General features: G+C 42.0%; 1 protein-coding gene across 1 annotated transcript in view; it reads left to right on the forward strand.

Moving 5' to 3' along the window:
- Window positions 1–2,946: 2,946 nt before the first annotated feature.
- The window catches only part of ERCC5 (ERCC excision repair 5, endonuclease), a 28,015-nt gene continuing 2,997 nt past the window's right edge, over window positions 2,947–27,964 (forward strand). The window contains exons 1-13 of the mRNA XM_065895943.1: window positions 2,947–3,034; window positions 9,760–9,935; window positions 10,853–10,968; window positions 11,388–11,474; window positions 12,528–12,588; window positions 14,679–14,822; window positions 16,755–16,962; window positions 17,301–18,422; window positions 20,225–20,466; window positions 20,823–20,942; window positions 21,113–21,326; window positions 23,277–23,421; window positions 27,253–27,453. Of these exons, the coding sequence (XP_065752015.1) occupies window positions 2,947–3,034; window positions 9,760–9,935; window positions 10,853–10,968; window positions 11,388–11,474; window positions 12,528–12,588; window positions 14,679–14,822; window positions 16,755–16,962; window positions 17,301–18,422; window positions 20,225–20,466; window positions 20,823–20,942; window positions 21,113–21,326; window positions 23,277–23,421; window positions 27,253–27,453 (2,924 nt within the window). The remainder of the gene's footprint in view (window positions 3,035–9,759; window positions 9,936–10,852; window positions 10,969–11,387; window positions 11,475–12,527; window positions 12,589–14,678; window positions 14,823–16,754; window positions 16,963–17,300; window positions 18,423–20,224; window positions 20,467–20,822; window positions 20,943–21,112; window positions 21,327–23,276; window positions 23,422–27,252; window positions 27,454–27,964) is intronic.

Consider the following 27,964-nt stretch of genomic DNA (forward strand, 5'->3'; position numbering starts at 1 on the left):
CCAGTCACTTAATAACTTGGCTTACAAGTTTGGCAGTTATCAAGAGCACACCGAGACTTACAGGGACTGCTTTTCCAGAATGTGTAAGCAAGTGACTGCACCTTTCTCTTTCAAGATTAGTAGCATTCCTGTCATATTTAATTTCTTGGTCAATTTTTCTTTGAAGTCTCCATAGAAGCAATGAAAGTTCATATTACTGGCTCTCCACTAACTAGCTGTATCACTTTGGGCAAGTTGAGATTATTTTTCCTGTGCATATTTCCTCATTGGTAAAAGGATCTATTTTATTAATTGTTTTGAAGAATAAATAAGTTAATACATGTAAAGTGTTTAGAACAGTGCTTTGTAGATAGGAATTGCTCTTTAAGTGCTTGCTATTATTATTGGCCTAAACGATGTGTATTTTCCTGTCAGAATCTTGATGGAGAGCCCTTTAAACAGCATCTAAAGGAACCAATTTCTTACAAATCAAGTGTACACTCCTTAGTTGCTGTTCCTTAAAAAAATATTTTGTATTCAAGAAATGTTGCTCTGGTTTTACAAGCACTTGTAGTACTGAAATGTTCACATTGGCTATTTGTTTTTACCCAGCTTTCAGGTAGTAAAAAATGACCAAATCCTTAAACTGTTACTTTTCCCGCTACTAAGCCCCATCATCAGGCCAAGCTGGTGCAGCAGCTATAATACTTCCCAACTTGCCTTCTCCCAGACGCTGGAGGGGCTCAGGCAAGGTGATCTACAATCCAGTCACACTCTGTATTTCAATTTTACCCACAGAGTTTTTCCCCCTCGTTCACTCAACAAATTAATTTGAGCACCATTACCCACTAGGTGTTTCATGTTAAGTCACTGATCTCAGAGCAACCACAAAAGAAGTGGCATCTCCATTTTATTCAGATTCTATATGGTGAAGAAACTTGCCTAGGATCCTAGGATGTCTCAGTTTGCTAGGGCTGCCATAACGAAATACCAGATTGGTGGTTTAAACAACACATTTATTTTCTCATAGCTCCAGAGGAGAGAAGTCCAAGATCAAGGTGTTGACAGGTTTGGTTTCTCTTGAATTCTCCTTGGCTTGCAGCTGGCCTCCTTCTCCCTGTGTCCTCACATGGTTTTTCCCCTGTGCAATCATCCTTAGTGTCTGGGTGTCCAAATTCCCTCTTATAAGGACATCAGTCAGATTGATTAACTCACCATAATGGCCTCTTTTTAACTTAACTTTGAAACGGCCCTATCTCCAAACAGTTACATTCTGAGGTATTGGGGATTAGGGCTTCAACATATGAATTTTGGAAGGGGACACAATTCAGCCCATAACTCAGGGTTATGACATGGCTCAGATGGGATCTGAACTAACATTTGCCTGGCTTGAGGAAATTCTCTTTCAACAGGGTGCAAGATGCCCTGCAGAGATTTAGACTTGACGCTGGCAAAGTGGTCATTTAGGCAATATTTATAGGATTCCTGCTAAATATCAGGAATGGGGTATGTAAGTCAACAAAATAGTTCTTGATTTCAATAAGTTTACAGTCAACTGTAAACTACTGGAGGCGGGGAGACAAAAATTGAACAGGCGATTATATTAATTCCGGCAAAATACATTTTGGAACAACAGTTCTGGGATTACTTTACACACTGAGGAAATGAAAATAAGTACTTTGTCAGGATTATCCCTGACAGAAAATTAGTTGTGACTAGGTCAAGTAAACTTGGCTACTGGAACCCATCTGTTTGGGCAAGAACATAGCTTTGCTAAAAACTGATTTCTAATCAATCTTTTCACTGATTTTGAATCTAGTTTCAGTGGTCCAAATTTGAACCAATATATACGATAAGGCTATCATTTATTAACTCCGAGTGGTAAGTACTTTGCAAACATTACCTCTGATCCTTGCTTAAAACCGTCTGCAAGATTGGCTTTATGCCCGCTCAGTTTACAGATGAAGAGACGAACTCTGAACAAATGCGACTTGAACAACGATAAACATCATAACGTAGCTCGGTCGGGGTGTGAATCTCAGCCCGAGGGTCCGAGCCACCGTCTACCCAGGTGCTAATCTGGCAATTAGTTTCTTGTTACTTCTGATCTACATGCCGTGGATTCCTAAATTTTACAGGCCGGAGAAGACTATATTTCAAGGGTTAAGATTTTAAATCGTGTTACCACAAGTTACCGGACAAATAAATACTTACTAATTACAAACACCAACCAAAGGGTCCATCTTTCACATGTAAAACAATATTCAGTATTAAGAGTTTTCACAAGTGGCGGCTCAGTGGGAAAAAACTGATACCGGTAAAGCACCTAGAAAACCGCAACCTCTGAAGGCAGACGCTTTGCGTACGGTTTCAACATTTAACAGCAACAAGATGCCAGTGTGGAGGAAGCAGGGCGCCGACACAATACAAACACGAAGACCGAACCACCCCCTCACTTCCGGAGTGTAACGGCACAGCGGATATACATCAGCGTGGGGAGGCGGGACTTCCGCCCTGCGCGACGCATTAAACGGAAGCCGGGCGGCTCCATTTCGTGTGAGATTACGGCCCCCCCCCCCCAGAGGAGACAGGGGTTGCCTGAGGGATGTCTTTTGGCTGTTTATCTCGCCTGAGCTGTCTCCTCACCCTGGTCATCTGTTAGGAGTGCAGAAGTTTGGGCCAAAGCGCTGGGCGAGACGAGGACCTGCTCCTCTGTGCCTCCGACTTTCTCTGGGCCCGTCTTTCTAACGCGAGGCCGTGTCAGGTTCTGGGAAGTGCGGTTTTCGCCGGGGCCGGTTTTCCCTGGAAAGCTGTGCGCTCCTGGTTGTTTTCCGTCTTCTCCGGGTGGGAGCTTGGGGAGTTCTTCTCGGGGTCCGGGGCGTTGGTGCAGCCCCTTGTGGAAGACTTGGAGTGAAAGGTCTCCCGCGATCCCGCCCGCGAGACGCGCTCCGAGGGCACACCTCATTCATGGGAGTCCAGGGGCTCTGGAAGCTGCTGGAGTGCTCCGGGCGGCAGGTCAACCCGGAGACGCTGGAGGGGAAGGTCCTTGCCGTGGGTATCCTTTTCCGGGTGTCGGTGCCAGGGATGCACGATGGGTGCCAGGATTTTGCTCTCAGGTTCTCCAGGGGGCGCAGAGGGGCGTTGTTAGGCTGAAGGTCTCACCCAGGCGGGTAGCTGTAGGGTCTTCTTTGGGATGTTTCCTTTCTTTTCTTTTTAAAATTAATTTTTATTGGAGTAGAGTTGATTTACAATGTTGTGTTAGTTTCTGCTGTACAGTAAAGTGAATCAGTTTTATATATATATATATATATATATATATATATATATATATATATATATATATATATACACATATATATACACACATATATCTACTCTGTTTTAGATTCTTTTCCCGTATAGGTCATTACAGTGTATCGAGTAGCGTTCCCTGTGCTCTACAGTAGGTCCTTATTAGTTATCTATTTTATATGTAGTAGTGTGTATATGTCAATCCCAATCTACCAGTTCTGGCTTTGCAGTCACACAGCTTTGGATTGGAGTCTTGTTTTAATCACTTAGGGGCGGTGCTTTGCGCCTGTGTATGCGTCAGTTCTCTCATCCATCAGTTCTCTCATCCGGGAAGTGGAGGTGATAATAGTCTTTGCACACAGGGTTGGTGTGAGGAATGAAGGGGTTATTTAAATGAAAGAAGCTTAGAATAGTGACTGTCGCTGCTAGTATGGTAAATTCTAAATCTGTTATCCCGACAGGGAGGTCAGCACGGAGAAAACGAAGTGGACTTCGGACCAGTAGTTTTGCCTGCTGTCCTGAGTCTTGCTTTATTTATGTTTGTTAGAGGAAGAAAAGTGTGGGCAAGTGTTTGACCTTTTTTTTTTTAAAAAAAGGAACTTTTATTATCTTTTGTTATGTATTTTGGAATAGGAAATTCATATAGTACAACACTGAAAAGATTTCAAAAGGTCTACAGTGAATTATTTTCTTCCCAGCCTCTATGATGGACATTTTAAGGACTGTTGATTGTGTGCATGTTTGGCTGGTTTTGTTTGTGCCTTTGGGGTTTAATGTTTTTCTTCATTACCAAAACATGTGAAGGCTGTTTCTGACATTTTGATCTTTTTATTCATTAAGCAGTCTTCATTTTCTTTTTCTTTCTTTTTCTGAGTGTCTGTTGTGTTCCAGAAGCTGGTGGTACCTTACACCAGTTCCCTAAGTGGGAACCTATGAGCCTAGGATCTCCACTCGGAGTGGAGGAGACAGTCATGTAATAATTGCTGTCCCGTGGTAAATGCACTGTCAGAGGATGTGGGGATTCAGTGAAAGGGGCCATTGACTTTCGTATAGAGACAACTTATACATAATGGAGCATTGATAATTTTTTAAATAAAGTAACATGATGATGATGATTGTGTTTTTTGCAATGTGAGTCATCTTGAAATACATCTGTAATGAATTGTGGCTTAAAAGTTTTATGCCAGGTAGCTTGTGGGAAAGTTTTTTTAAAGCACACGTGCTATTGCTGCCCTCTAGTGGTTTCTCAAATTACTGCTTTCTGAAGATTTTCTTCATAGAACTATCAATATGTTGTACATGTGAATGAAAGCATTTTTCAGTGTCAGGAACACTTAAGACTTCAGCAAAGATTTAGATCAGTTTACGTTGCAGCCCGTATGAAGAATTAATAATTTGTAAAACAATTGAGATGTGATGTGAAGTTCAGCATTCTGATTTTTTAGAAAGTTGTCCAAAATAAATGTAAAGAATTTAATTGAGATCATCTATTTTCAGATGACTCAGAAACTTTTTTGGGACATGAAGTCATATTCATTGGGTTATTAGGCTTTTCTGAAAGAATGAATTATTAAAAGAAGACTGTCAAAGGTAATGTAGTTACAATGGTAACTTCATATATATGTATATATATATGCATATATACGTATATGTAAAAGGAGACTAGTTGGTTGCTGTTCTCTAATTGATTTTGCTTTGTTTCGTTTTCATGGGAATTCCAAGTCAAATATCTGAAATATATTCAGGTTTTTTGGTTTTATTTGTTAATAAAATTACTCATGACATACGAGTTTCATAATTTATTCTTGGATCCCTAAAATAATTTGGTCTTTTTACCATTTCTAGATGAGTGTCTTGTTTACTTATGCAATCTAAGTGTTTGTGTCAAATAATAAAGAATTAATAATTAAACTTTTGTCTCTTATGGACCTTAACATTTGTAAAATACATGTAACTCTATTAACAAAATCTTACAGTCTCTTTAGGCTTTGCATACTAATGGGGGTGAATTAAATTTTCCATCGCCTAACAATAGAACTAAAGTAATTTATTTTTTGTTTCAAACTGTTACTGGTCTTTTGGGTCTCGTCTGTAAAATGGTTTCTGGCTTGGCTGCAGTTTTCCAGTCCTAGGATAAATTTAATGTTGCCTTTTATAAACTTATTGAAATTAGACAAATTAAATTATGGAAATATTTTCAGCTTGCCTAATTCTGCATATTTCTTTTTTAAGAATTTCAAGCTGCGGGAATTCCCTGGCAGACTAGTGGTTAGGACTCTGTGCTTTCACTGCAGAGGGCGAGGGTTCAATCCCTGGTCGGGGAGCTAAGATCCCACACGCTGCACTGCACGTCCAAAAATAAATAAAATTAAAAAAAATTTTTTTTAATAGTATATCTTTATTGGAGTATAATTGCTTCACAATACCGTGTTAGTTTCTCTTGCACAACAAAGCAAATCAGCCATTTGCATACACATGTCCCCGTATCCCCTCCCTCTTGCGTCTCCCTCCCACCCTCCCTATCCCACCCCTCTAGGTCATCACAAAGCACAGAGCCGATCTCCCTGTGCTGTGCTGCTGCTTCCCACCAGCCAACTGTTTTGCATTTGGTAGTGTATATATGTCGATGCTATTCTCATTTTGCCCCAAATTCGCCCTCCCACCCCATGTCTTCAAGTCCATTTTCTATGTCTACCTCTTTATTCCTGCCCTGAAACTGGATTCATCAGTACCATTTTTTTTTTTTAAGATTCCATGTCAGCATACGGTATTTGTTTTTATCTTTCTGACTTACTTCACTCTGTATGACAGACTCTAGGTCCATCCACCTCACTACAAATAAGTCTATTTCATTTCTTTTTATGGCTGAGTAATATTCCATTGTATATATGTGCTACATCTTATTTATCCATTCATCTGTCGATGGACACTTAGGTTGCTTCCATGTCCTGGCTATTGTAAATAGAGCTGCAATGAACATTATGGTACATGACTCTTCTTGAATTATGGTTTTCTCAGGGTATATGCCCAGTCGTGGGATTGCTGGGTCATATAGTAGTTCTATTTTTAGTTTTTGAAGGAAACTTCATACTGTTTTCCATAGTGGTTGTATCAATGCACATTTCTACCAACAGTGTAGAAGGGTTCCCTTTTCACCACACCCTCTCCAGCATTTATTGTTTGTAGATTTTTTGATAATGGCCATTCTGACCAGTGTGAGGTTATACCTCATTGTAGTTTTGATTTGCATTTCTCTAATAATTAGTGTTGTTGACCATCTTTTCATGTGCCTCCTGGCCATCTGTAGGTCTTCCTTGATGAAATGTCTATTTAGGTCTTCTGCCCATTTTTTAACTGGATTGTTTGTTTCTTTGATATTGAGCTCCATGAGCTGTTTGTATATTTTGGAGATTAATCCTTTGTTGTTCCATTTGCAAATATTTTCTCCTATTCTGAGGGTTTTCTTTTTGTCTTGTTTATGGTTTCCTTTGCTGTGCAAATCTTTTAAGTCCCATTTGTTTATATTTGTTTTTATTTCCATTACTCTAGGAGGTGGGTCAAAAAAGATCTTGCTGTGGTTTATGTCAAAGAGTGTAAAAAAAAAAAAACAGAATTTTAAGCTGGAACGCTCAACCTGGCTGAGAATTGGCACTACCTGTGATTAATTAAAAAAAAAAAAGTCCGATCTCAATCTCTATGATTTAGAATTTTAGGTGTACCTATGTTTAGCAATCTGTGTTTCAAAAGCTTCATATCTGGTTCCAAAGGACAGCAGAGTTGAGAGCTACTGATCTGAAATTATATTTTTCTCGTTGATTATAGCATTTAAAGGAATGGGCTAAGTAGAAACTTATTCCATCTGATACAATGGTGTAGCAACCAGAAACAAGCCAATTAGAAATATTTACCCAGTAACAACACCATTGACCCAATACAGAGCTAAGCCAATGCCAGATCCTACTTCCAGGATGGATCCTTTTCTGACCACTTCTCATCATCCTCGCCACTGCGTTCTGCTTTCCCTCGGGCTGTTGTAACTAGTTTAAAGCTGGCTTCCTTATAGTTTATTCCTCACATGTCCACTGGGGTGATCCTTCAGTCACATTCTAGAAACCTTCCAGTGACTATATACACCCATCACTTCCTCTTACTGCTCCTCTGGCCGTGCACCTGCCATGTTGTCCTTAAACGGAAGCCTGCTTCTGTCCCAGGCGTTTGCATTTGCTGAACCTCCTGCCCCACTGTTTTCTCCCTCGTTCCTCTTTGTTCGTTCAGGCCTCCGTTAGTTACTTCTTTCGATAGGACTTCCCTAACTAAAGAGCTATTGACCACCAATCACACTTTTGTCCTTTTACTCTGCTCTATTTCTTTCTTGGCACTTACCAGCAACCTAATGTATTAGACGTCTGTACTTGATTTTCATTGTTTTCCCCATTAGAATGCAAGTTTCTCAGGGGTAGGGGCCCTATCTGTTTTTTTCATAGCTGTGTTGTTCACTGTTCTATCCCTAGGATCTTGGATATACCTGGCACCTAGTAGCCCTCAAGTATCATAGGAATGAATCTAGTAATAGCTTGCTCTCCACTAGTTATTTTTTATGTAATGTTTATTAAGTGAATTGTTGATGGGCCTAATTTTTTATGGTAGTAAGTAGGTAATGTGCATTCATTTAAATATTTAACCGTTCATCTCATTTGAAAGCAGGTCTTTGTTGCCTCCTGTGTGCTCTGAGAGGGAGAGCAGTGCCCAGCATTGTGGTTTACACATGTCATGGAGCTCACAGTCTGGATTCCCCCCGCACTGGTTGTAAACTCCATTAGGGCAAATGCTTTGTTTTGTCCAGTACTGTATCCCCAGTGCATAGAAACATTTCTGCCATGAAATAAGCAAGGTGTTTTTATATAGGAGTGTGTAACTGGAGGTCTTAATCTCGGCTGAGGGCATGACCCCTAGACTGAGACCTAAGGGTAGGGAATCTCTAGGCTCAGAGAGGGAGGGGCTCTTTCAGGCTGAGGAAGGAGCAAGGAGGAGACCCTGGAGGCAGGAAGGAGCTTAGTGACTTCCAGGGTTTGAGAGAAACCCAGTGGCTCGACATGAGCCAGGAGAGGTGAACAGAGGACAGATCATTCAGGGTTCGTAGGCCGTGGGAAGGACTTTTGGATATTATTCTAAAGGCAGTGGGAGCTTTCCACTGTAGTTTTCACTACAGGTCTGTCGGTGAAATCTAACATAACAGTTTCAAGATAGATAAAAAGGTAGAACTGATAGGACCTGGCAATGGCTGGGTGGAGGCGTACGTGGGATGGCGCTCAGGGTTCTGGCTTGGGTGGATGGGAGTGACATCCACTGAAATGGGGGCGTGAGTAGCCTGCTGAGAAGGCACGGAGTGCAGTTTTGATCGTGGTAAGTCTGAAGCGGCTGAGGCATCAGGTAGAAATGTCAACGAGGCCGTCCGACCTGGGGTTGGGAGAGCGCTCTGGGGCAGACGCGCGTGTGTGGAGCTCGGTGCTCTATGGGCTGTGGTATGGGGGGCGGACGTCACCTGGGTAGCCAGTGCAGACAGGAGGAAAGGGGAGGGCCTGCGGGCCATCACTGCCGAAGTCAGCACTTTAATGGTGGGTCGGGGGAGTGGGCAGAGGGCTGTGTCCCTCTCTTATGAACAAATAGAAAGCAATCTGTTAAAAAGCATTCTTTAGTAAAGTTTAAAAATATAAGAAGACTCCAAGAAGGAAAAATTAGGTAATCACAGCAGAAGACAACTACTCTTAATATTTTGATGTCTGAACTTCGAGTCTTTTTTTTAATATTTAGCATATTGCATATGTTACAGAATGGAATTATATTTTCCATACTTTTGTAACCGTTTTACTTCCTTTAATAATATTTTGTGACTCTCTGCCTCATGTGCTTCTGCGACTTCCATTTTTAAGAGACCCTTGGATTCCAGCAAATCACTATATCATAATCTAATTTAAAAAAAGACCTGTTGGAAAACTTTTATTCTTAGTATTTTCATTATTATAAACAAGCCATCTTATAAGTAACTCTTATTGTAAGTCTATGATGATTTCCTGAGGATAAATGTCTGGAAGTGGAATTCTTACATAAAATAGAATGCAAGTTTTAAAGTTTTTTGCTATGAATTGCCAAATTGTTCTCCAAAAAAGTTGTGTTAATTTACTAAAATTCCATACAGATCATTGGTTTTTTTTTTTTTTTTAAAGAAGCACTTCTTTGCGATTAGACTTCTTAAAGGAGACACATGTCTATGTAAGATTTAAAAATTCAGAATGTAAATAGTGATAACAGGTCCCAAATACAGTTAACTGATTTTAGGTAGATTCCATCAGGGCTAACCATTTTTCAGTTTCAAGTAAGTTGTGATGGGTGCTCAGTTTTAATCTTTGGATGATATCAGACATTAGGAATTTGAAATTGTGAGGGTGAGGGAAGAAATTGCAAAGTGTTTTCCATTAACAATCCTTCTAGATATTAGCATTTGGTTAAACCAAGCACTTAAAGGAGTTCGGGATCGCCATGGGAACTCAATAGAAAATGCTCATCTTCTTACTTTGTTCCATCGGCTCTGCAAACTCTTATTTTTTCGAATTCGTCCTATTTTTGTGTTTGATGGGGATGCTCCACTATTGAAGAAACAGACTCTGGTAAGAGTCATCTATTTTTTTCTTTATGCATTCTTAGAAAGAAGGAAAAGTTCACATAAAATTTAAATTTTCTCCTTAGAATTTTGGAAATCAAGACTTAACTTCGACATATATCTAGTTTAATTCAACTTTTAAAAATTTATCTTGAACAAACACTTTTCTTTTAAAAGAGGTTTGTTTCTGAAAGTATATCACAGGTGCAACAATATTTAACTTTTAATAAAACTACTGAAGTTACAATAGAGAGTTTTCCCCTAAGACAATAGAGTGTCTTCTTAGGTGTTCTACAGTTAAACTTACACAACGTTATATGGCAATTTATCTCAGTTAAAAAAGAGGAAATGGAAAGAATGTTTTGATATTTCTGCCTTGTATTAAACTGTAAGCACCGAGACTATTCCATTTTTCCCTGTTTTGGACATTTCTTACAAGATGTTTCTATACATTTTAGGATTTCTTATGACATAATCTTGGATGTGGAAGGACAGAGTTACATACCAGTAATGTATTTTTATAAAAACTAATATCAGGAATTGGTTTTGGCTTAACAGTGGCATTTTAAAGAAGAAATTAATTAATATAATAATCCCTTTAGGGAAGCACTTACTTACTTGTATATCAAGTTTTAGGCTACTTAAGGACAATAAAGGATGTTTAAAAGAAATTGAAAGTAAATTAATAGCTTCCCAAATATATTGTGTGATAGCCCATTAAGTACTGGTTAGTTGGAAACTCTGGGTGTCCTTTCCACAGCAAAAACCTGAAGGTATTCACTCATACGGTAATTAGGAGAAGATACCAAAACAACCATAGTCCGAAAACTCAGACAAACCAAATTCTCTAGGGAAAAAACCCACAGAAGTGTTTTTGATATACTAATACCTTGAAATAAAATCCTGTATCCTTTCTTTTCACAGGCTAAAAGAAGGCAGAGAAAGGACTTGGCAACCAATGACTCCAAAAAAACTACCGAGAAGCTTTTGAAAACATTTTTGAAAAGACAAGTTATCAAAACTGCCTTAAAAAGCAAAAGGCAAGAGGGGAATTACATTAATTTTAAAGATTAATTTAAAATATTTGCATCAGATTCTTGTGGCTGCCTTTCCCTAATGAGAGAAATAAATGGGGTGTCCATCTGACCTAGTTGAAGTTGTGAAAACTCTCTGTTCTGTGAGAATCAGCTCTGATCACGAGAAAGGAAAGCTGCCGCGCTGCTTTTGCACATTTTACTCTCAGAACACTTTTCTTCACGCCGAGACCAGGTCCCCTCTTTCTGGAGGCTGCTCTCTTGTCCAGCAGCCCGGCAGCCAGGCTAGCAGGGGCCGAACCCATCGCCCCTGGGTTTCCCCTTTTCACCTCCTCATCAGCGTTTGTGTGATCACTGGGGAGTATTATTGACTCTCAGAATACTGTTTCCTGTGATCTCTGTTGAAGTCTCTGTGTACTTTTCAGGGAGGAAGCACTTCCCAGTCTTACTCAAGTTCAAAGAGAAGATGACATCTATGTTTTGCCACCTTTACAAGAGGCAGAGAAAGATAGGTAAATGTTTTAACTACTTAAAAATGTTATTGCTGTATTCAGACAGATTTAAACCTTTCTATTTTATCTACATAAGGCATGTGGGAATTAATGCATCTGAAATACGCATTCTCGACACCTTTTAGAATATTTTTTAAGACTAAACTTTTTATTTACTACCTTTGTGTTTTGGTGGTTTGTGGCAGTTTTCTTTTTTCATTCTCTGGAGCCTGTGCTAGCACTGTTTATTTAGAATTCGTGGAGACGTGGATTCTGGTTTTTCTTACACTTCACTGACCCCAGCTGTCTCTACCTGCTTCTCAGCCCGGTGTTTTCTTTCTCATGCCATCACTAAAGTCCGCACACTACGTCTTCCCTGCTAAATCCAGTGGCTGCTTTGCATTTCTCAGCCTGATGTCTGGGACCCTCTCTGGCCACTCTTCCTCGGGCACCCCTGTGCACTCTTCCCTCCGGCTGGATGTTAGTCCTCAGCAGCTTCTTTGGTTGACGTGCAGGTGGAGGGCCAGCTTGTCCTTCCCCAACTCCTTTCCCGGGGCTCCTGTGAGGCCACACAGCTTGTGAGTTACCGCCGCGGCCATCATCGTGTCTCGAGGTTACCATCCTGGCTTCCACACTTCTGTCTGTGTCTCCATCTCTGATCGTACCCTTCTGAGGGAACCCCTCCCTGCCAAGCCCAGTGTCTGGCTGGTAGTGTAGAACCTGCTAAACCCAAATCTGATGTTGTCATTTCCTCGCTTAAAACACTTCCTAGATTCTTCCTTCTCTAGGATAAAACTTCAACACCTTAATCAGGCAGTGTAACTGCAGGAGATTTCACAAAGCTCCTGGGGTGAAGTGACCCCTAATTGCAGCTTCGGCAACCTGCTCTGCCCTGGTGATGGGAGATATTAGGTCATGTTACGATCGCTCGCTTACAGGTGTCCCCATCACACTGTGAGACTGAGGCCGTGTTACTGTTGCAGCTCCCGTAACTAGCAGCACCTTGCACTCAAGAAATATTTTTGTAGGTAGTCACTAAATCATAGATATTATAAACATGTGTTTGACTTTCAGTTCAGAAGAGGAGGATGAAAAAGAATGGCAAGAGAGAATGAATCAAAAACAAGCACTACAGGTATTTAAATAATTTTTGAATTCAGGATTTATTCTATTTGAAATGAATAACATGCAAATGAATAATTTTAATGAAGTAGTATGGATTTATGAGTGTTCTTGGTAAAAAATACAAAAACCTTCTTTAGTGTGTGTATATATGTGTGCATGTGAATGTACATACATAATATACACAGACTCATAAACATATGTATGGAATTATGCCTATCTAGATATCCACAATAAGCCATCTTTCTTTTACAACCAACCAATAAATAAATAGAAATAACAATAAATGCTTGTATAAAAATACGGGAAGCCTATCACCCATGAATAACTTCTAGTAACATTTTGCTGTATATTAGTACCCCTCCCGCCCCCGTGTAGTTGAATACCTCTCTGTGTGTGTGTGTGTGTGTGTGTGTGTGTGTGTTTGGGTATGTGTATGTGTATCAAGGGTATGTGTGTATGTATATATTTATGAAGATGTATGTTCATGCACAGGCCATGGTTACCTATTGCTGCGTAACTTAGTGCTGTGAAAACAGTCTTTTATCATCATCATCTTCTCTGTTCTGGGGCTTGATGAGCTCAGCGAGGCAGTTCCCTCTCAGCGTCTCCTGTGTAGGTGCAGTCAGATGGTAGCTGGGGCTGGAGCCCCTCAAAGACCTCCTCCCCCACGTGCCCGGCAACTGTTGTTACCTGTCAGCCAGAACCCCTGCCTGTGGCCTCTCCGTGTGGCCTGAGCTCTGGCACAGCTTGCCACTGTGTTCCGGGGCAGGAGCCCAAGAGGCAGTGCCAGCAGGGCCCGCGCTGCCCTTTCTGGCCAGCTGTGGGAGGTGCACAGCCTTCCTTCCATGGCGCTCTGTTCACTGGCAGCTGGTTAGGGCCAGCCCCCACTTAATGGGAGGGGAGCTAGGCGAGAAGAGGGTCAGAGAACCGTGCACAGGTTACAGAGCCACCACCACGCATATTTTAATGCACAACTTGCTTACAAGTTGAGGTTGTGCTGCATATACAAGGTTTTGAAATTTTTTCCACATTTCTCAGAAGAGTGGGTAACATTCTTTGATTCCCAAGCTCACCGTTTCTTGTATGTTCATGTTATTCTGGTATGTCTGGTAGAAGACTTTAGAGCTGAAACTGCAAGATTCTTCAGCTTGTGAAGGTCCTGCATTATTAATGCAGCAAGTGAGCACAGTCTTGATGAAGACCGTGGTCCCTGTGGGCAGAAATACTTGCAGTTAAGTCCAGGCTCTACAGCTCACTAGCTGTGAGATCTTAGACAAATCAACTTCTCCAAGGCTTTATTTCCTTTTTTTTTTTTAAACAATAATATTGATGCTTTCCTCGTAGGGACGATGGGAGCATTCCTGAGGGAAAACATGGGAAGCTCTGAGCGAAATGACTGGCCTGTCCTAAGTGCTTGCTGGTTTACACACACACAACATGCATACATACAAGAGAGCACATTGTATTATTTTATCTTTACTAATGACTACTTTTGATTTTAGGTTAAGAGCAAGACAGAACTTATCTAACTAAGGGGACTGTAAATATTGTTCACATTCATAAGGCTTATCTCTGCCTCAGGGTCTTTGCACTTGCTGTTCCCTCAGCCTGAGATGTTCTGTCCCAGAGCAGGTTTTTGGGTGTCTTTTGTGTCCCTGCTTGCAGGTCATTATTCCTAGTGGGGTCCTCTCTATCAGATAATGTTTTTTGTCTTTCTGTTCTTCTAATTAACTCTCCTATCAGATTAACCTGCATTGTTTTCTCATTGTTATCTTGTTCATTTATTTTTTATCATGTGTCTTCTTCTGCTCCTAAGAGTAGGGACCTTAGCTGACATGATCTCTGTAGTTCCTTAGCACCTAGAACAGTGCCTGCCAAGTATTTTTTTTCTTTTGAATGAATGAATGAGTAAATGGATACATTCCCTAATCTGCCTATTCACTTTGATGCCTATTGCAGATAATGTACAACTGTGTTTAGCCTATTGTAGAATATGCAGAACTCTGTTTATGATACAAGCACCGAAAAATATCTGTCATGGTGAATAGAATTAAGTGTATAAAGTGTAAATTTCATGGTGTTACGTTTTACTCTTTACAGGAGGAGTTCTTTCAGAATCCTCATGCAGTAGATATTGAGTCTGAAGACTTTAGCAGCCTGCCCCCTGAAATAAAGCATGAAATCTTGACTGATATGAAAGAATTTACCAAGCGAAGAAGAACATTATTTGAAGCAATGCCAGAGGTAAACTATACAACTGCGCATTAATGCTTAGAATTAAGAATATCAGCAAAATTTTTCATTAGAAAAAGAAAATCGATAAGCATTACTTATACAATATACGTTTACAGTAAATGTCATTTGTTTATCTCCGAGATACTATGAAACATGCATTTATAAGTTTGAACTTATAAATAATTACTCAGGGAAGCTTTTCTTGACTTTCCACCAAGACCAGGTCTTGTCTCCTGCTCTGTGTTCTCACAGCACCCTGTAGTGTCTCTTTAGATTTTTAGCACCCAAATGTGCCGACCTTGCTCACCTCTGTATTTTTAACACTCAGCTCAGTATCTTCCACATAGTAAGTGCCTAGTGTACGCTTAGTGCTTCAATTCTTAGGTTAGTTCATACAAGTTATTTTAACCCATAATATACATTGTAGAATATTAACATATTTTGATACCAAAAATATGAAAAAGGCAGGAGCTGTTTCTTTTCCCATCACTCCTATCTTCTTTTCCACAAAGAACGTGAACATAGGAAAATGCTAAGATGTACAGAAATGATATTCAAAGGACAGAAGTAAATTTATTTTTGTTTCAGGGGAAACATCCAGGTTCAGTGTATCCATCCAGCATTTTGTTTCTTGAGTGTAAATGGATCTCTGGCTGGTCTTTGAGGAAATAGAATTTGGATTATGTAAACAACAGTGGGAAGGATGGGAGAAAGAGAGGCAGTCCTGATGGTTTGCTCCATTTTTTCTCTTTCTGCCACCACAGAGCCTCTGGGATGGGTAGGCCAGGGTAGGATGGTGCAGAGCTTGTTGGATCCGTCCTTCTGGTAGCTAAGGGAAGTTCTAAGTCATACAGACTGGACCTTTGCATTGTCTGAACATTGGGCAAATGCAAAATTGGTAATAGTAGTATTGGTAAGTAATAAGAGTAATAATCTTAATAGTAATAGGAGCAATTTAGTATAAGGCTTGGCAACCTGCTTTTTTTTTTTTTTAATAAATTTATTATTTTATTTATTTGTTTTTAGCTGCGCTGGGTCTTCGTTGCTGCATGCGAGCTTTCTCTAGTTGAGGCGAGCAGGGGCTACTCTTCGTTGTGGTGCGCACGCTTCTCATTGCGGTGGCTTCTCTTGTTGTGGAACACGGGCTCTAGGCACGCGGGCTTCAGTAGTTGTGGACCGTGGGCTTAGTAGTTTTGGCTCACGGGCTCTAGAGCACAGGCTCAGTAGTTGTGACGCACAGGCTTAGTTGCTCTGCGGCATGTGGGATCTTCCCAGACCAGGGCTCAAACCTGTGTCCCTTGCACTGGCAGGTGGATTCTTAACCACTGTGCCACCAGGGAAGCCCTGGTAGCTTGCTTTTGACCCCAGATCTACCACTTACTAGCCATGCAGCTCTAGAGAGGTTACTCAAGCTGTTTAAGTCTCGGTTTCTTCATTTGTGGAATGGAGATAATGACGTCTGTCTCATCGGTGGTTGAGAATAAAATGGGATGATATATTTAAAAACACTTAGAAGAATGTCTTACTCAGGAAGTGCTTTATAAATGTTAAGTATTACTAATAACTGTGATTGCAGTGATTTCTTGTGTGTCTTTTATGGACCGGGAACTGTGCTGGGCACTTTACTTGCATTCTAAAAGATTGTCTGTTAAGCCAGAATCAACATGTCACAGTGCCTGGCATGCATCACATGCTCAATAAATGTTTTTTGAGTAAATGATGGAATCATAAACAGTATCCATGATTTCCTTTCTTTTGCCCAATTCTTTTTGTTTGAAAGATTATCCTTTAACAAAGCAATTATAGCTTTTTCTAGTATGAAAGTACCACCAATGAAAAAAATCACTTGTTCTTTATCCCCTTTGGGGGAAAAGGATGGAAATATGAGAATACTATCTGTATTTAATATAAGATAACTTTTATTTATTTATTTTGCCTTAGGAGTCCAATGACTTTTCACAGTACCAGCTCAAAGGCTTGCTTAAAAAAAACTATCTAAACCAACACATAGAAAACGTCCAAAAGGAAATGAATCAACAACATTCAGGACAAATCCAAAGGCAATATGAAGATGAAGGAGGCTTTTTGAAGGAGGTAGAGTCAAGGAGGGTGGTCTCTGAAGATACTTCACATTACATCTTGATTAAAGGTATCAGGTACCATCACTTACTTGATGGTTAAAATCCAAAAATATGTCGTGTCTCTGAATTCTATAAGCTACCACCCCCAGATAATATGAATGAAGTCCTACTTAATTTATTGACTATAATTATTATTAATGCAATAATAAATGTATATAGCTTTTAATGTATTAAGTAGTATCATACCAACCCACTTTAACATTAACTAACAAATTAACTCTTAGTTGCTGATTAAATGAGAATTTATAAATTCATTTATGAGAACCGGTATGCTCTTATTCATCTAACTAGAAGCATGTTGTCACACTGTAAAGCTACATAGTGAGAGTATTTAATTTTTCTCAAGGTATTCAAGCTAAGAAAGTTGCAGAAGTGGATTCAGAGTCTCTTCCTTCATGCAGTGAAATGCACAGCAGGTCTTCTGACATGAAGTCATCTCCGTGTGAAAAGCTGGAGCCAAAGGAAGAGCCTGACGCCTCCCCTCCTTCCCCGAGAACCTTACTGGCCCTGCAGGCGGCCCTGCTGGGCGGCAGCTCAGAAGATGAGCTGGAGAGTGAGACCCGCAGGCTGCGCCATGTGAGGCGCGCGCCCGCCACCGCACGTGCGGGTTCTGTGTCGCCGCTGACTCTCTTGGCCATGCAGAGAGCTCTCGACGATGATGATGAAGACGTGAAAGTGCGTGCCAGGAGTGACCTGCAGACAGGAGGGGCAGGCGCGAGAAAACCGAAACTGCTCCAGAGCAGTTCTGACGAGGAGACTGAGGACGGACCTAAAATGAGAGATGGGGAAGGAGTGCCGTTGGCAGCAGCATCTCACGCAGCCAGTGTGAACCTCGCAGAGGAGCCTGTAACCAGCGCTGATGCCGACAAAGAGCGGACAGAATCGGCTCACTTACCGAGGACTGTCTTTTGTCAAGGCAGCGACTCTAGCGTTCCAAAAGAGCAGATGTCGTTTATTCCCCTGGTGAAGGAAGCCTTTCAGACAAACGATGAGATTGCACTTAAGGATGGAAAAGATTCAGTTCCTTTGGAAAACACTGTGGTGCTACCCAGGGATGCACCTGGGCTCCAGAGCGGACCAGAGTGGACACCGACACCTCCGACAAGTCCGAGTTCCGTATCAAGGAGTGGAACGTATACCAAAGTGCTTGAGCTACAGCAAGGTCTTCTTCCACCTGAGAGTAAATATGGCACCTCTGTTCTTTCAAGTGATGATGAAACAGAATCTGAAAAGAACCCTGCTCCTGAAGGCACCGTCAGTGTGCAAGAATCGAGTGATACACTAAGTGTCCCTTTAGAGACAATAAGTGACTTAGGAAATGTGGCATCTGTTAATGCCAAAGAGCATGAGAATTTCTTGAAAACCATCCAAGAACATGAGACCATTGAATCTGCAGGCCAGGGTTTAATTTCAGTTCCAGCTTCCATGGAACCAAAGGAAACAGGCTCTGAAGAAAGTGAATCTGATGGTAAGTGCTTGTGCTCTTTTAGAGATAAAGAAAAGTAGGATCTCACATCTGCAGGAACCGAGAGATGCTTTAGTGTCGTCCAGATCCACATTGTTCAGGTGGTGAACTAGAGGTCCAGAAAGGACAAGTGACTTTGCCAAGGACACACAGCTAGTAAAGGAATCTTGACCTTTGCTGTTTGGCTGCTCTTTTCATTTTTGTTTTTAAAGGGAGTGAGTGCCCTAGTTGGAGAAGGTAAAGGTGAGTTTCCCTTTAATTTTTTAACTTTTTATTTTGAAATAATTACAAATTTTAAAAAGTTGAAAAAGTATCTTAAAACATTCTATTTCCCTCACCTAGGACCTCAGTGGCTGGCATTTTACCACATTGGCTTTATCATATCTCTCTCTCTGTCTCTCTCGCTTTCTATATGTACACATGTATGTTATATGTCTATATCTGTGTACGCTTATGTACAGTCAATCCTCATTTTTCACAGATTTCAAATCTGCAGAATTGCCTACTCACTAAAATTTATATCTAACCCCAGAATCAGTCCTCATGGTAGTGTCTTTGTGGTCGTTTGTGGACATGTGTAGAACGGCCAGAAACTTGAGTTGCCAAGCCGTTCCCAGGTGAGGTTGAGCCAGGGGGACACTTGGCCTTCTTGGTTCAGCTCCCCTGCAGAGGTGACCAGAGGGTGGAGACGGGAGAGAGCAGTGCAGTGTAGACCAAGAAGCTCTGGCTCTGGGGCCATTGGATGGGGTTTGAATCCCAACCCTGCCTGGCACCTGTTCGTGGGGCTCTGTATACACCCATGAGCTCACGCTCGTATCTGCAGTTCTTCTCCAGCATCCCAGATCTCGTTCTACACTCTGCCTTCTTTATAATTTCCCTGTCTAACAGTGAGGGACCTTCTGTTATCTTCAATGTATTTACTTACTTGCTCATTCTCTGTTTGTAACCAGCTCCCGATATCACTGGCCTCCTCCTTGGTCCTGGCTGTCCCCTTGATCCCAGCCCCTCCGTCCTGAGTGTGTCCTCAGATCCAGACTCCTCCCCCTGAAGTGAAGGAAGGGAATCAATAAATGCTTTTCAAAGAGAAGAAAGGACATCAAGAGAGGAAGGAAGGAGGTGGGAGAGGAAGAGCTGTTTCTTCCGTGTCCTTATCCAGGGTTCTCTCTTCTGTGTCACAGTGTTATTCTTTGCTGTGTTCATAGTGAAATAGCATACAAACATTTTTTAAAAACTCCATGATTGTGTACATACCCTGGTAGTTCTTTTTGAATTTCAAAACAATATTAGTTAACTTAGAGGACATTTTTTTTTTCTTTTTTTTTTTGCGATACGCGGGCCTCTCACTGTTGTGGCCTCTCCCGTTGCGGAGCACAGGCTCCAGACGCGCAGGCTCAGCGGCCATAGCTCACGGGCCCAGCCGCTCCGCGGCATGTGGGATCTTCCCAGACCGGGGCACGAACCCGCGTCCCCTGCTTCGGTAGGCAGACTCTCAACCACTGCGCCACCAGGGAAGCCCTAGAGGAAGTTTTTGTATAAAGCAAATATGCAGATGTTTGAGAGCGTGGTCCCTAATTTCAAAGACAGTGCCAGTGTATCTAATTGAAAAGGCTTATTTTGAAGTTACAGGCACTTATTAATAAATTTATTTAATAACAATATACTACTGTTACATGTTTTCTATGACATTTAAATCTCTTCTTTTTAGGGTAAAACATTTTTCAGGATACTTTGGAAAGCTCTTGATGATTTCAGGGTAATTTAAATGTTTTAGTTATAGACAAAATGATCTTATTATTTTGGTACAGGAAGTTTCATTGAAGTGCAGAGTATAAATAGCAGCGATGAACTTCAAGCTGAGTTACACGAAGCTTCCAGACCTCCCTCTGAACAAGGTGAAGAGGAACCAGTAGGAACTGAGACGCAAGAAGCCACAGGTGACTCCCAGGGCCTCCCAAGAGGCAACTCTGAGAGGGAGGCCGTGGGCACTGAGCCACCTGAAGAAAAAGATGCAGACGATTTGCTCAACGAATGGCAAGATGTTGACCTGGTAATAACGTGACATCATGTTTTTACTCATTGCTGAGGAAGCCAAGTTAAGTAGCTTCTGAGTTTTTAAGGAGCTGATGAAGGAAGACATAATAGCTCTTTGCACCCATTTTCTTACTCCTGCTGACATGGCTCCTTTCTTGTGGAGGTTCCTGGCCGGGATAGTGTCCACTTCCCGTGTGGGTTAGTGAGGGAACTCTAAAGCTATTACAAACTCGCTCAGAAATCCAAGTGGAAACCTGCATAAGGAGAAAAAGCTTGTTGGTAACTTCAGTCAGACTAAATACAGGCTTTTTATAACCAATGAACTTAATTGGGTTATTAATATAATTACCTACAAGCAAAATTATCTTATAGGAGGAGCTGGAGACGCTGGAGAGTAACCTTTTAACACAGCAGGAGTCACTGAAAGCTCAAAAACAGCAGCAAGAACGGGTCGCGGCTACTGTGACAGGACAGATGTTCCAGGAAAGCCAGGTAGGTGGACAGCTTGAGTGTCCTCGAACAATACCTACCGACGTCTTTCCTTAATCAGACTCCCGGAGGGCACATGCATTAAATTACCTGTTGAAGCACTGCTCCCACTTCCGGGTGGAGGCCGGGTCCTGCACTTCAGCAGGGGTCATTGTGTGTCTGTACCTCTTCAGGAACTTCTTCGCCTGTTCGGCATCCCCTACGTCGAGGCTCCCATGGAAGCAGAAGCTCAGTGCGCCATCCTGGATCTGACTGATCAAACTTCCGGAACGATCACTGATGACAGTGACATTTGGCTGTTCGGAGCACGGCATGTCTATAAAAACTTTTTTAATAAAAACAAGTTTGTAGAATATTACCAGTATGTGGACTTTCACAACCAATTAGGTAAGACTTTAGAGTACGATTGCTTTCTGAAATTTACCTTCAGAATTTTGTAGTATGAATTCTTTCTTTCCAAGGAGCTAATTTGGTGCATTAATGGAAATGGTAGATCTGTACAAGTTTTCATATAAATGATCTTTTGCTTCTGTAGCAGAATACGATTTTTAATTTGGAACTAAGAAATTAAAACCCTAGTAATGTTCAGACATTTTCTGCGGTTTTAATCATCAGGCCTGGTTACGCTCTGACTGGTTACCTGAGCTCTCCGTAGTAAACCACAGGTGGTAGAGTGGGGAGACAGGTGGGGGTCACTCCTGCTGGAATCAGGAGCCTCATGGTCCTTGTTGTTTCTGGCAGTGATCCTTCATCCTCCCGTTGATTCAGCAAATACACACTGAGCGATTCCTAGATGCCAGTTGTTGTTCTTGGCAATGGGAAGTGGGGAAACAGCAGAGAATAAAACAGTCTAGCAGGAGAAACAGATGGTAAAAAAAATACATAAATTGTAATTTGACAGTGGTATGAGCCATATAGAAAAACAGAGCAGTAAAAGAGAGGCGAGAATGACCTGCAGTCGCAGGAAGTGCATGTCCTTTGTGGTCAGAAAAGCCTTTACTAATAGGCACCTTTTGGGCTGGAGCCTAAAGTAGAGAGGAAGCATGTGCTATGGATACCGTGGGGATGAGCATGTCAGACAAAGGGACTGGCATGTGCAAAGGCTCTGAGACAGAAGCCTGCTTGGTGTGTTCTAGGGAGGCATGGAGATACTTACAGGCTGAATTGTGTCTCCCCCAAATCCATGTGTTGTAGTCCTAAACTCTGGTACCACAGAGTATGACTGTGTTTGAAGATAGGTTCTTTAAAGAGGTGACTAAGGTCAGATGAGGTCATTAGGGTGAACCCTAATCCAGTCCAACTGGTGTCCTTGTAAGAAGGAGAGATTAGGACACAGAGGGAAGACCACGTGCAGACACGTGGAGAGCCGGCCGTCTGCCAGCCAAGGAGAGAGGCTCAGAAGGGACCACCGTGCCGACACCGTGAGGTCAGGCTTCTAGTCCCCAGAACTGTGGGGAAATGAATCCTTTGTGTAAGGCTCTCAGTCTGAGCACTTTGTTATGGCAGGCCCAGGAAACGACTTCAGGGGCCAGAGTGAGTGAATGAGGAGAAGGATGGCAAGAGGTGAGGTCAGAGAGGAAGGAGGAGAGTCCAGAGTGTGGTGGAGAGGCTCTGCGGGTAGACTGGGCTGGGACGTGAGAGAAGGAGAAGTCAGGGATGACACCCCCTCTCCCTCGCAGCAGCGCAGGAGTGGACTGGCCTTGGTGAGGTGGCGGAACGGGGAAGGAGCGGGTATGGGTGTTGCGGGAGTGAAGACCCGGGTCTGGACGTGTTGTCTCTGAGGTGCCCATTAGACATCTCCACGGAGATGTTAAGGTGCCAGTTGAGTGTGCGTGACTGTCGTTCAGAGGAGATGTCCTGGTGAGAGCGCCGAATTTGGGGGTCAGAGGTTATATGGCATTTAAAACTGCAAGGATGCGTGAAACTTGAAAAATCCAAGCACAATGCCATTTAAAAAAAAGGAATCTAGGGCTTCCCTGGTGGCGCAGTGGTTGGGAGTCTGCCTGCCGAAGCAGGGGACGCAGGTTCGTGCCCCGGTCCGGGAAGGTCCCACATGCCGCGGAGCGGCTGGGCCCGTGAGCCATGGCCGCTGAGCCTGCGCGTCCGGAGCCTGTGCTCCGCAACGGGAGAGGCCACAACAGTAAGAGGCCTGCGTACCGCAAAAAAAAAAGAAAAAAAGGGAATCTATTTCAAATAGCGAAAGAGAGATACCTTTGGGTATTGGATAAGGATATATACATGTATATTATCTATATAATGAAGTGTTTATAAATGTTATGTAATAAATGTTTATAAAATAAAAAGTGGAAAAATATATAATAACTTTTACTCTTATAGGATTGGACCGGAACAAATTAATAAATTTGGCCTATTTGCTTGGAAGTGATTATACGGAAGGAATACCAACTGTAGGTTGTGTTACAGCCATGGAAATTCTCAATGAATTCCCTGGACATGGCCTGGAACCTCTCCTAAGATTCTCGTAAGTCCTTTCTTAATTTCTTTAATTCAGGTGTTTATATATAAATACCCAAATTAAACAGAACTATTCCTTACATCATGAACTGTCACAAGTCATTGTCCCCTGAGAAAACAGGAGGTGGTAATGGTTGGGGTTACTAAAGTTTGTTTTCCCTTTTCTAGAGTTTGATGAAATCATAGGCATTTATTTTTAGAGGTGCCAGGCTTACCCGAGTTTGAGGATACATAGCCAGTCCAGTGGGAATTCCTGGGAGTGTAGAGTTTACCATTTCATTCATTCAAATATTTCCTGAGCAGCTACTATGTGCTAGACAGTGTGCTAGGCTGGAGTAGGTGTCCTCAAGGAGCTGCCACACCCTGGGGGCGAGGGAGAAGCATCCACGTGCTTGTACTGCTGTGTGCCGAGTGTTCTGAGGGAGGTCGACCAGACGGGGGCATGGAGCTATATGCCAGAAACGTTTTCTCTCTGCGTGTAGACTGTGATGTATTCAGTGGTGGCGTCTCCTTCTGTCCGGAACCCAGAGTCGTGCTGTACTTGGGGTACACTCTTTGTTTTTGGAGATTCTGAGATGGAGCTAGTTACGAAGTTGTCTGTGAAAGTAGTTCTTTCTTAAGGTTGCTCCTTGGTGGCATTTTTCAAAAATATATATATAATTCGCACAGCATAAATTTTACTCTTTTAAAGTACAATTCAGTGGTTTTTTGTCTAGTCACAGGTTGTGATGGCATCTTTTAAAATCATCAGTTTGACATGGGATACTATTTGGCAGTAGCTGATTTAATGATTCTTTAGTGTTCTCTCCAGTCGTAGCTCCTGGTTTCAAAAATTTCGGGATGTTCTGGTCTGAAGATTCAGTGATTAGAATTAAATACAAAGTTGTTTGAATGATTGCTGTTCTCCAGCCTTAGCACACATAGGATTGTATTTTATTTTTTGTTTTCGTCATCTCTCTTTTCATAATTTTCTTATTGTTGAGGAAATGTATATAGTGGAGGTACGTTGTTAGGTTGCTTGTAAGTCATGGTATGTAAATAACTTGCAAAAGTACAAGTAACTTTTATACAAATAACAAACACACATTAGAAAAATGACAAAATATGAATTATAAAGATTACAGATAACATTTTGGTTTATACAGTGTTAGTCTTTTCTATGCACAATATACACATGCATTTTATATATAATCACACACACGTACAAGTATACTCATAAGTCTGTTATTATTATTATTTTTTTACAAGCATGAGACGATGCTGTATACTTTTTGTGTTACCTGCAACTCATTTGGTGATAGAACAGGGCATATTATCAATGACGTATAGATTTACATTGCTGTTTTTAATGACTCCATAGGACTCTTCTGATGTATCATGAATAACTGATTTAATCAAATGCCTACTGTTATTTCTGGTTTTTTTAAAAGTCTAAACAAATACTGCCTTGAGTGACTTTATATACATGTCTTTGAGTTCTTATCTGATTATTATTTTAGGATAAGTGAAAGTGGTATCTAACTTTTCGACTTGGTGTCCTGGTTATTGGTGAGAGTAATTTTTTTTCATGTTTGTTGAGTTTGCCATGCTGATCTAGTGAATGCCTGTTTATGCCGTTTTTCTTCTCTCAACAGTTTTTGCTCGTTTGTTGCTGTTTGAATGGTTATGTTTTTAGTCAGCTCTAGCAATTTCTGCCTTGGTCTTTTAGCTCGCTGATGGCAGATAGGAGCTGCCCCTGCCTGCCTGGCTCTGCAGGGCTAGGACAGGTGCAGTTACAGGGCGCGGAGACAGTGGAAGAGCAGAAGACTGGGAGTGTCTGTCGCCTTGCTTTCTTCTCTGCTCTCCCTTTTCCTAACCAGACCCTGGCCGGCCGGCCCCCCTTTAAAGCAGAGCAGCTCTGAGTCTGCAGGCTGAGTTCAGCCCAGCTGTGTTTGCTTTGGCCTACACAGTATGTTCTTTAATTTTGAGTGGGCTACCAACATTTAAATTGGGGGAGATTTCACAGAAAATTTTGGATTTTCCTGGGGGGAAATGGCATCTGAAAATACTGAGCCCCAATTCCCAAATAGCCCAGAAACAGAGGACAGCAATTCCACCCCACTGGCTTGGTCAGGGCACAAACCCTTCCACTTTATCACAGTTGCTGCTGCCCCGTCTTGTGTCCCCCGAGCTCAGCTGATGGGCAGATGCCATCTTCCACCCTCAAGTGCCTGGCCCTCTTGCTTGAAGGAGGGGTGGTCCTTTTGGTTTGATGAGCTTACAGTGTGTTGTGCTGGCAATCATGAGTACTATTTCAAAGATGAAGATTCACAAGAGAGTAGGGGAGAATTGTAGGTGTTCTCCCAGCGCCCTCTTGAACAGTATTTTAAAACTGATGAAGATAGATCCTTTTTTCCTTTCTGCATTTTGATCCTGCACGAAGACTGAAGTTAGAACACCAGATGGCACTCCTGCCTTGGTGAGGTGCGGCACTGGTGGAGACCACGCCTGTGAGTCAGGTCCTCAGACCAATGAGTACGTGAAGCAGCAGATGTAGGGTTTTTTAGGTTCCGTTAGTGCGTAGATGGGAGAGGGTTATATTTATGTTTTTAACTTTTATGCCATTTATTTATCCTAATTGTGTAAATTTTTCTGGTTGTCCGTTGCCACATTACAAACTACCGTAAACCTCAGTGACTTCAAACAGCAACAGTCAGAGATTTTGCTTGTGAATCCGCAGTTCAATCAGGCTGCGCGGGGTGGGGCTGCCTCGCCTGGTGCCACGTGTGTCGGGGGCGTCTCAACTGGGCTAGAGGGGCCCCGTGAGGTGTCTCGCTCGTGGCTGGCGAGCGGTGCTGTCGGCCAGCACGTGGCCCGGGGCGCCTGGACCCTCTCCATCTGGGCCTCCTCACGAGCTGGAGCTTCCTCACAGCATGTTGGCTGCTTGCAAGGCGAATATTCTAAGAGACAGGAAGTGGAAGCTGCAGTCTTTAAAGGCCTGGCACAATGTCCCTTCCTCAGCCACGGAGCCTGCCCGACTCAAGGGTAAGGGACATGGACCCCAACACTTCTTGTTGGGAGGAGGGTCCAAGAATGGGCTTTAACCCACCATAGTGATTTATACTCACAAAGGAAAAATTGAAAAAGGAATAAAACATCAAGAAAATTAACAGCTGTATCCTTGCTTAGAACATTGCCTAGCACACGGTAAAATAACAGTTGTTAGTGTTTTTTATTATTTTAAATATCCCTGTTTACTTTTTCTTTCTTTCTCCACATATATACATTTTTTCCCCCAGTATTGGGATCACACTTGATGTAGAGTTATATTCTGCATTTTAAAATTTTAACATCTTCTTGGCATTTTTACATTTCATTAAGTATTCTTGGTTCCTGACTATAGTTGACTGGAGGTAAATAATATGGATACGTTGATATTACTTCATTTTACCACTGGGAAGGAGAGGAACTGTGACTTTTCTCTGAGTGTGGGCTCTGGAGGGAGATTGTACCAGTCCCAGCTGTGAAATCTTGAGCACGTGGCTTCTGTTTGAGTCCAGTTTCCTTGTCTGTGAGGTGAGGACAGTGGCAGGACTGTGCTCGTGTGATGACGGGGCCTGTAGAGCAGTTAACACAGTGCCAAGCCCAGAGGAAGGGGTCAGTCAGTGATTGCCTCATTGTATACTGTGTTCATAACACGAGAAAGACACCATTGTCATTCTGTAAGTCATAGGCTTTGTTCTGGAGTTGGGTGGGACTTGAGTTTACGTCTCTGAACTTTACGTTTAGCCCTTTGTCTGCGGTGCATCTGCCATAAGGTCTTACTGCCTCACGAAGGTTTGTTTCCTTTGCCTTGTAGCGAGTGGTGGCATGGAGCTCAAAAGAATAAGAAGATAAGACCTAATCCTTATGACACCAAAGTGAAAAAAAAGTTACGCAAGTTGCAGCTCACGCCTGGCTTCCCTAACCCGGCTGTGGCAGACGCTTACCTCAAGCCTGTGGTGGATGAGTCCAAGGGGTCGTTTCTGTGGGGCAAACCCGATCTCGAGAAGATTAGAGAATATCCTTTCCCTTCCTCAAACCTCAGGAATATCAAGTCAAATATGTGTTTTGGTTTAAAACTTATGGGACATGAACTTGGATCCGTTTTTTTTTTTAAATATTCCGTCAGCTAAGATGCTCCTTTCTGTTCCTTTCTCTCTCTCCTTAATTTTTTTTTTGTGGTAAAATACACATAACATACAATTTACCATATGAACCATTTTAAACATACCATTCAGTGGTTATTAAATACATTCACATTGTTGTGTCACTGTCACCACCATTCATCCCCATATTCTTTTCATCTTGTGAAACTGAAACTCTATCCCTGTTAAACACTAACTCCCCCTTTCCCCTCCCCCAGCCCCTGGCCACCACCATTCTACTTTCTGTCCCTGTGATGTTGACTACTCTGACTATGTTCCTCATATAAGTGGAACCATACAGTTTAGGTCTTTTTGTGACTGGCTTACTTCATTTAGCATAATGTCTTCAAGTTTCATCCAAGTTGTAGCATGTGTCAGAATTTC

The sequence above is a fragment of the Phocoena phocoena genome, chromosome 18 (genome assembly GCF_963924675.1).
Source record: "Phocoena phocoena chromosome 18, mPhoPho1.1, whole genome shotgun sequence".
NCBI classification, from domain to species: domain Eukaryota; kingdom Metazoa; phylum Chordata; class Mammalia; order Artiodactyla; family Phocoenidae; genus Phocoena; species Phocoena phocoena.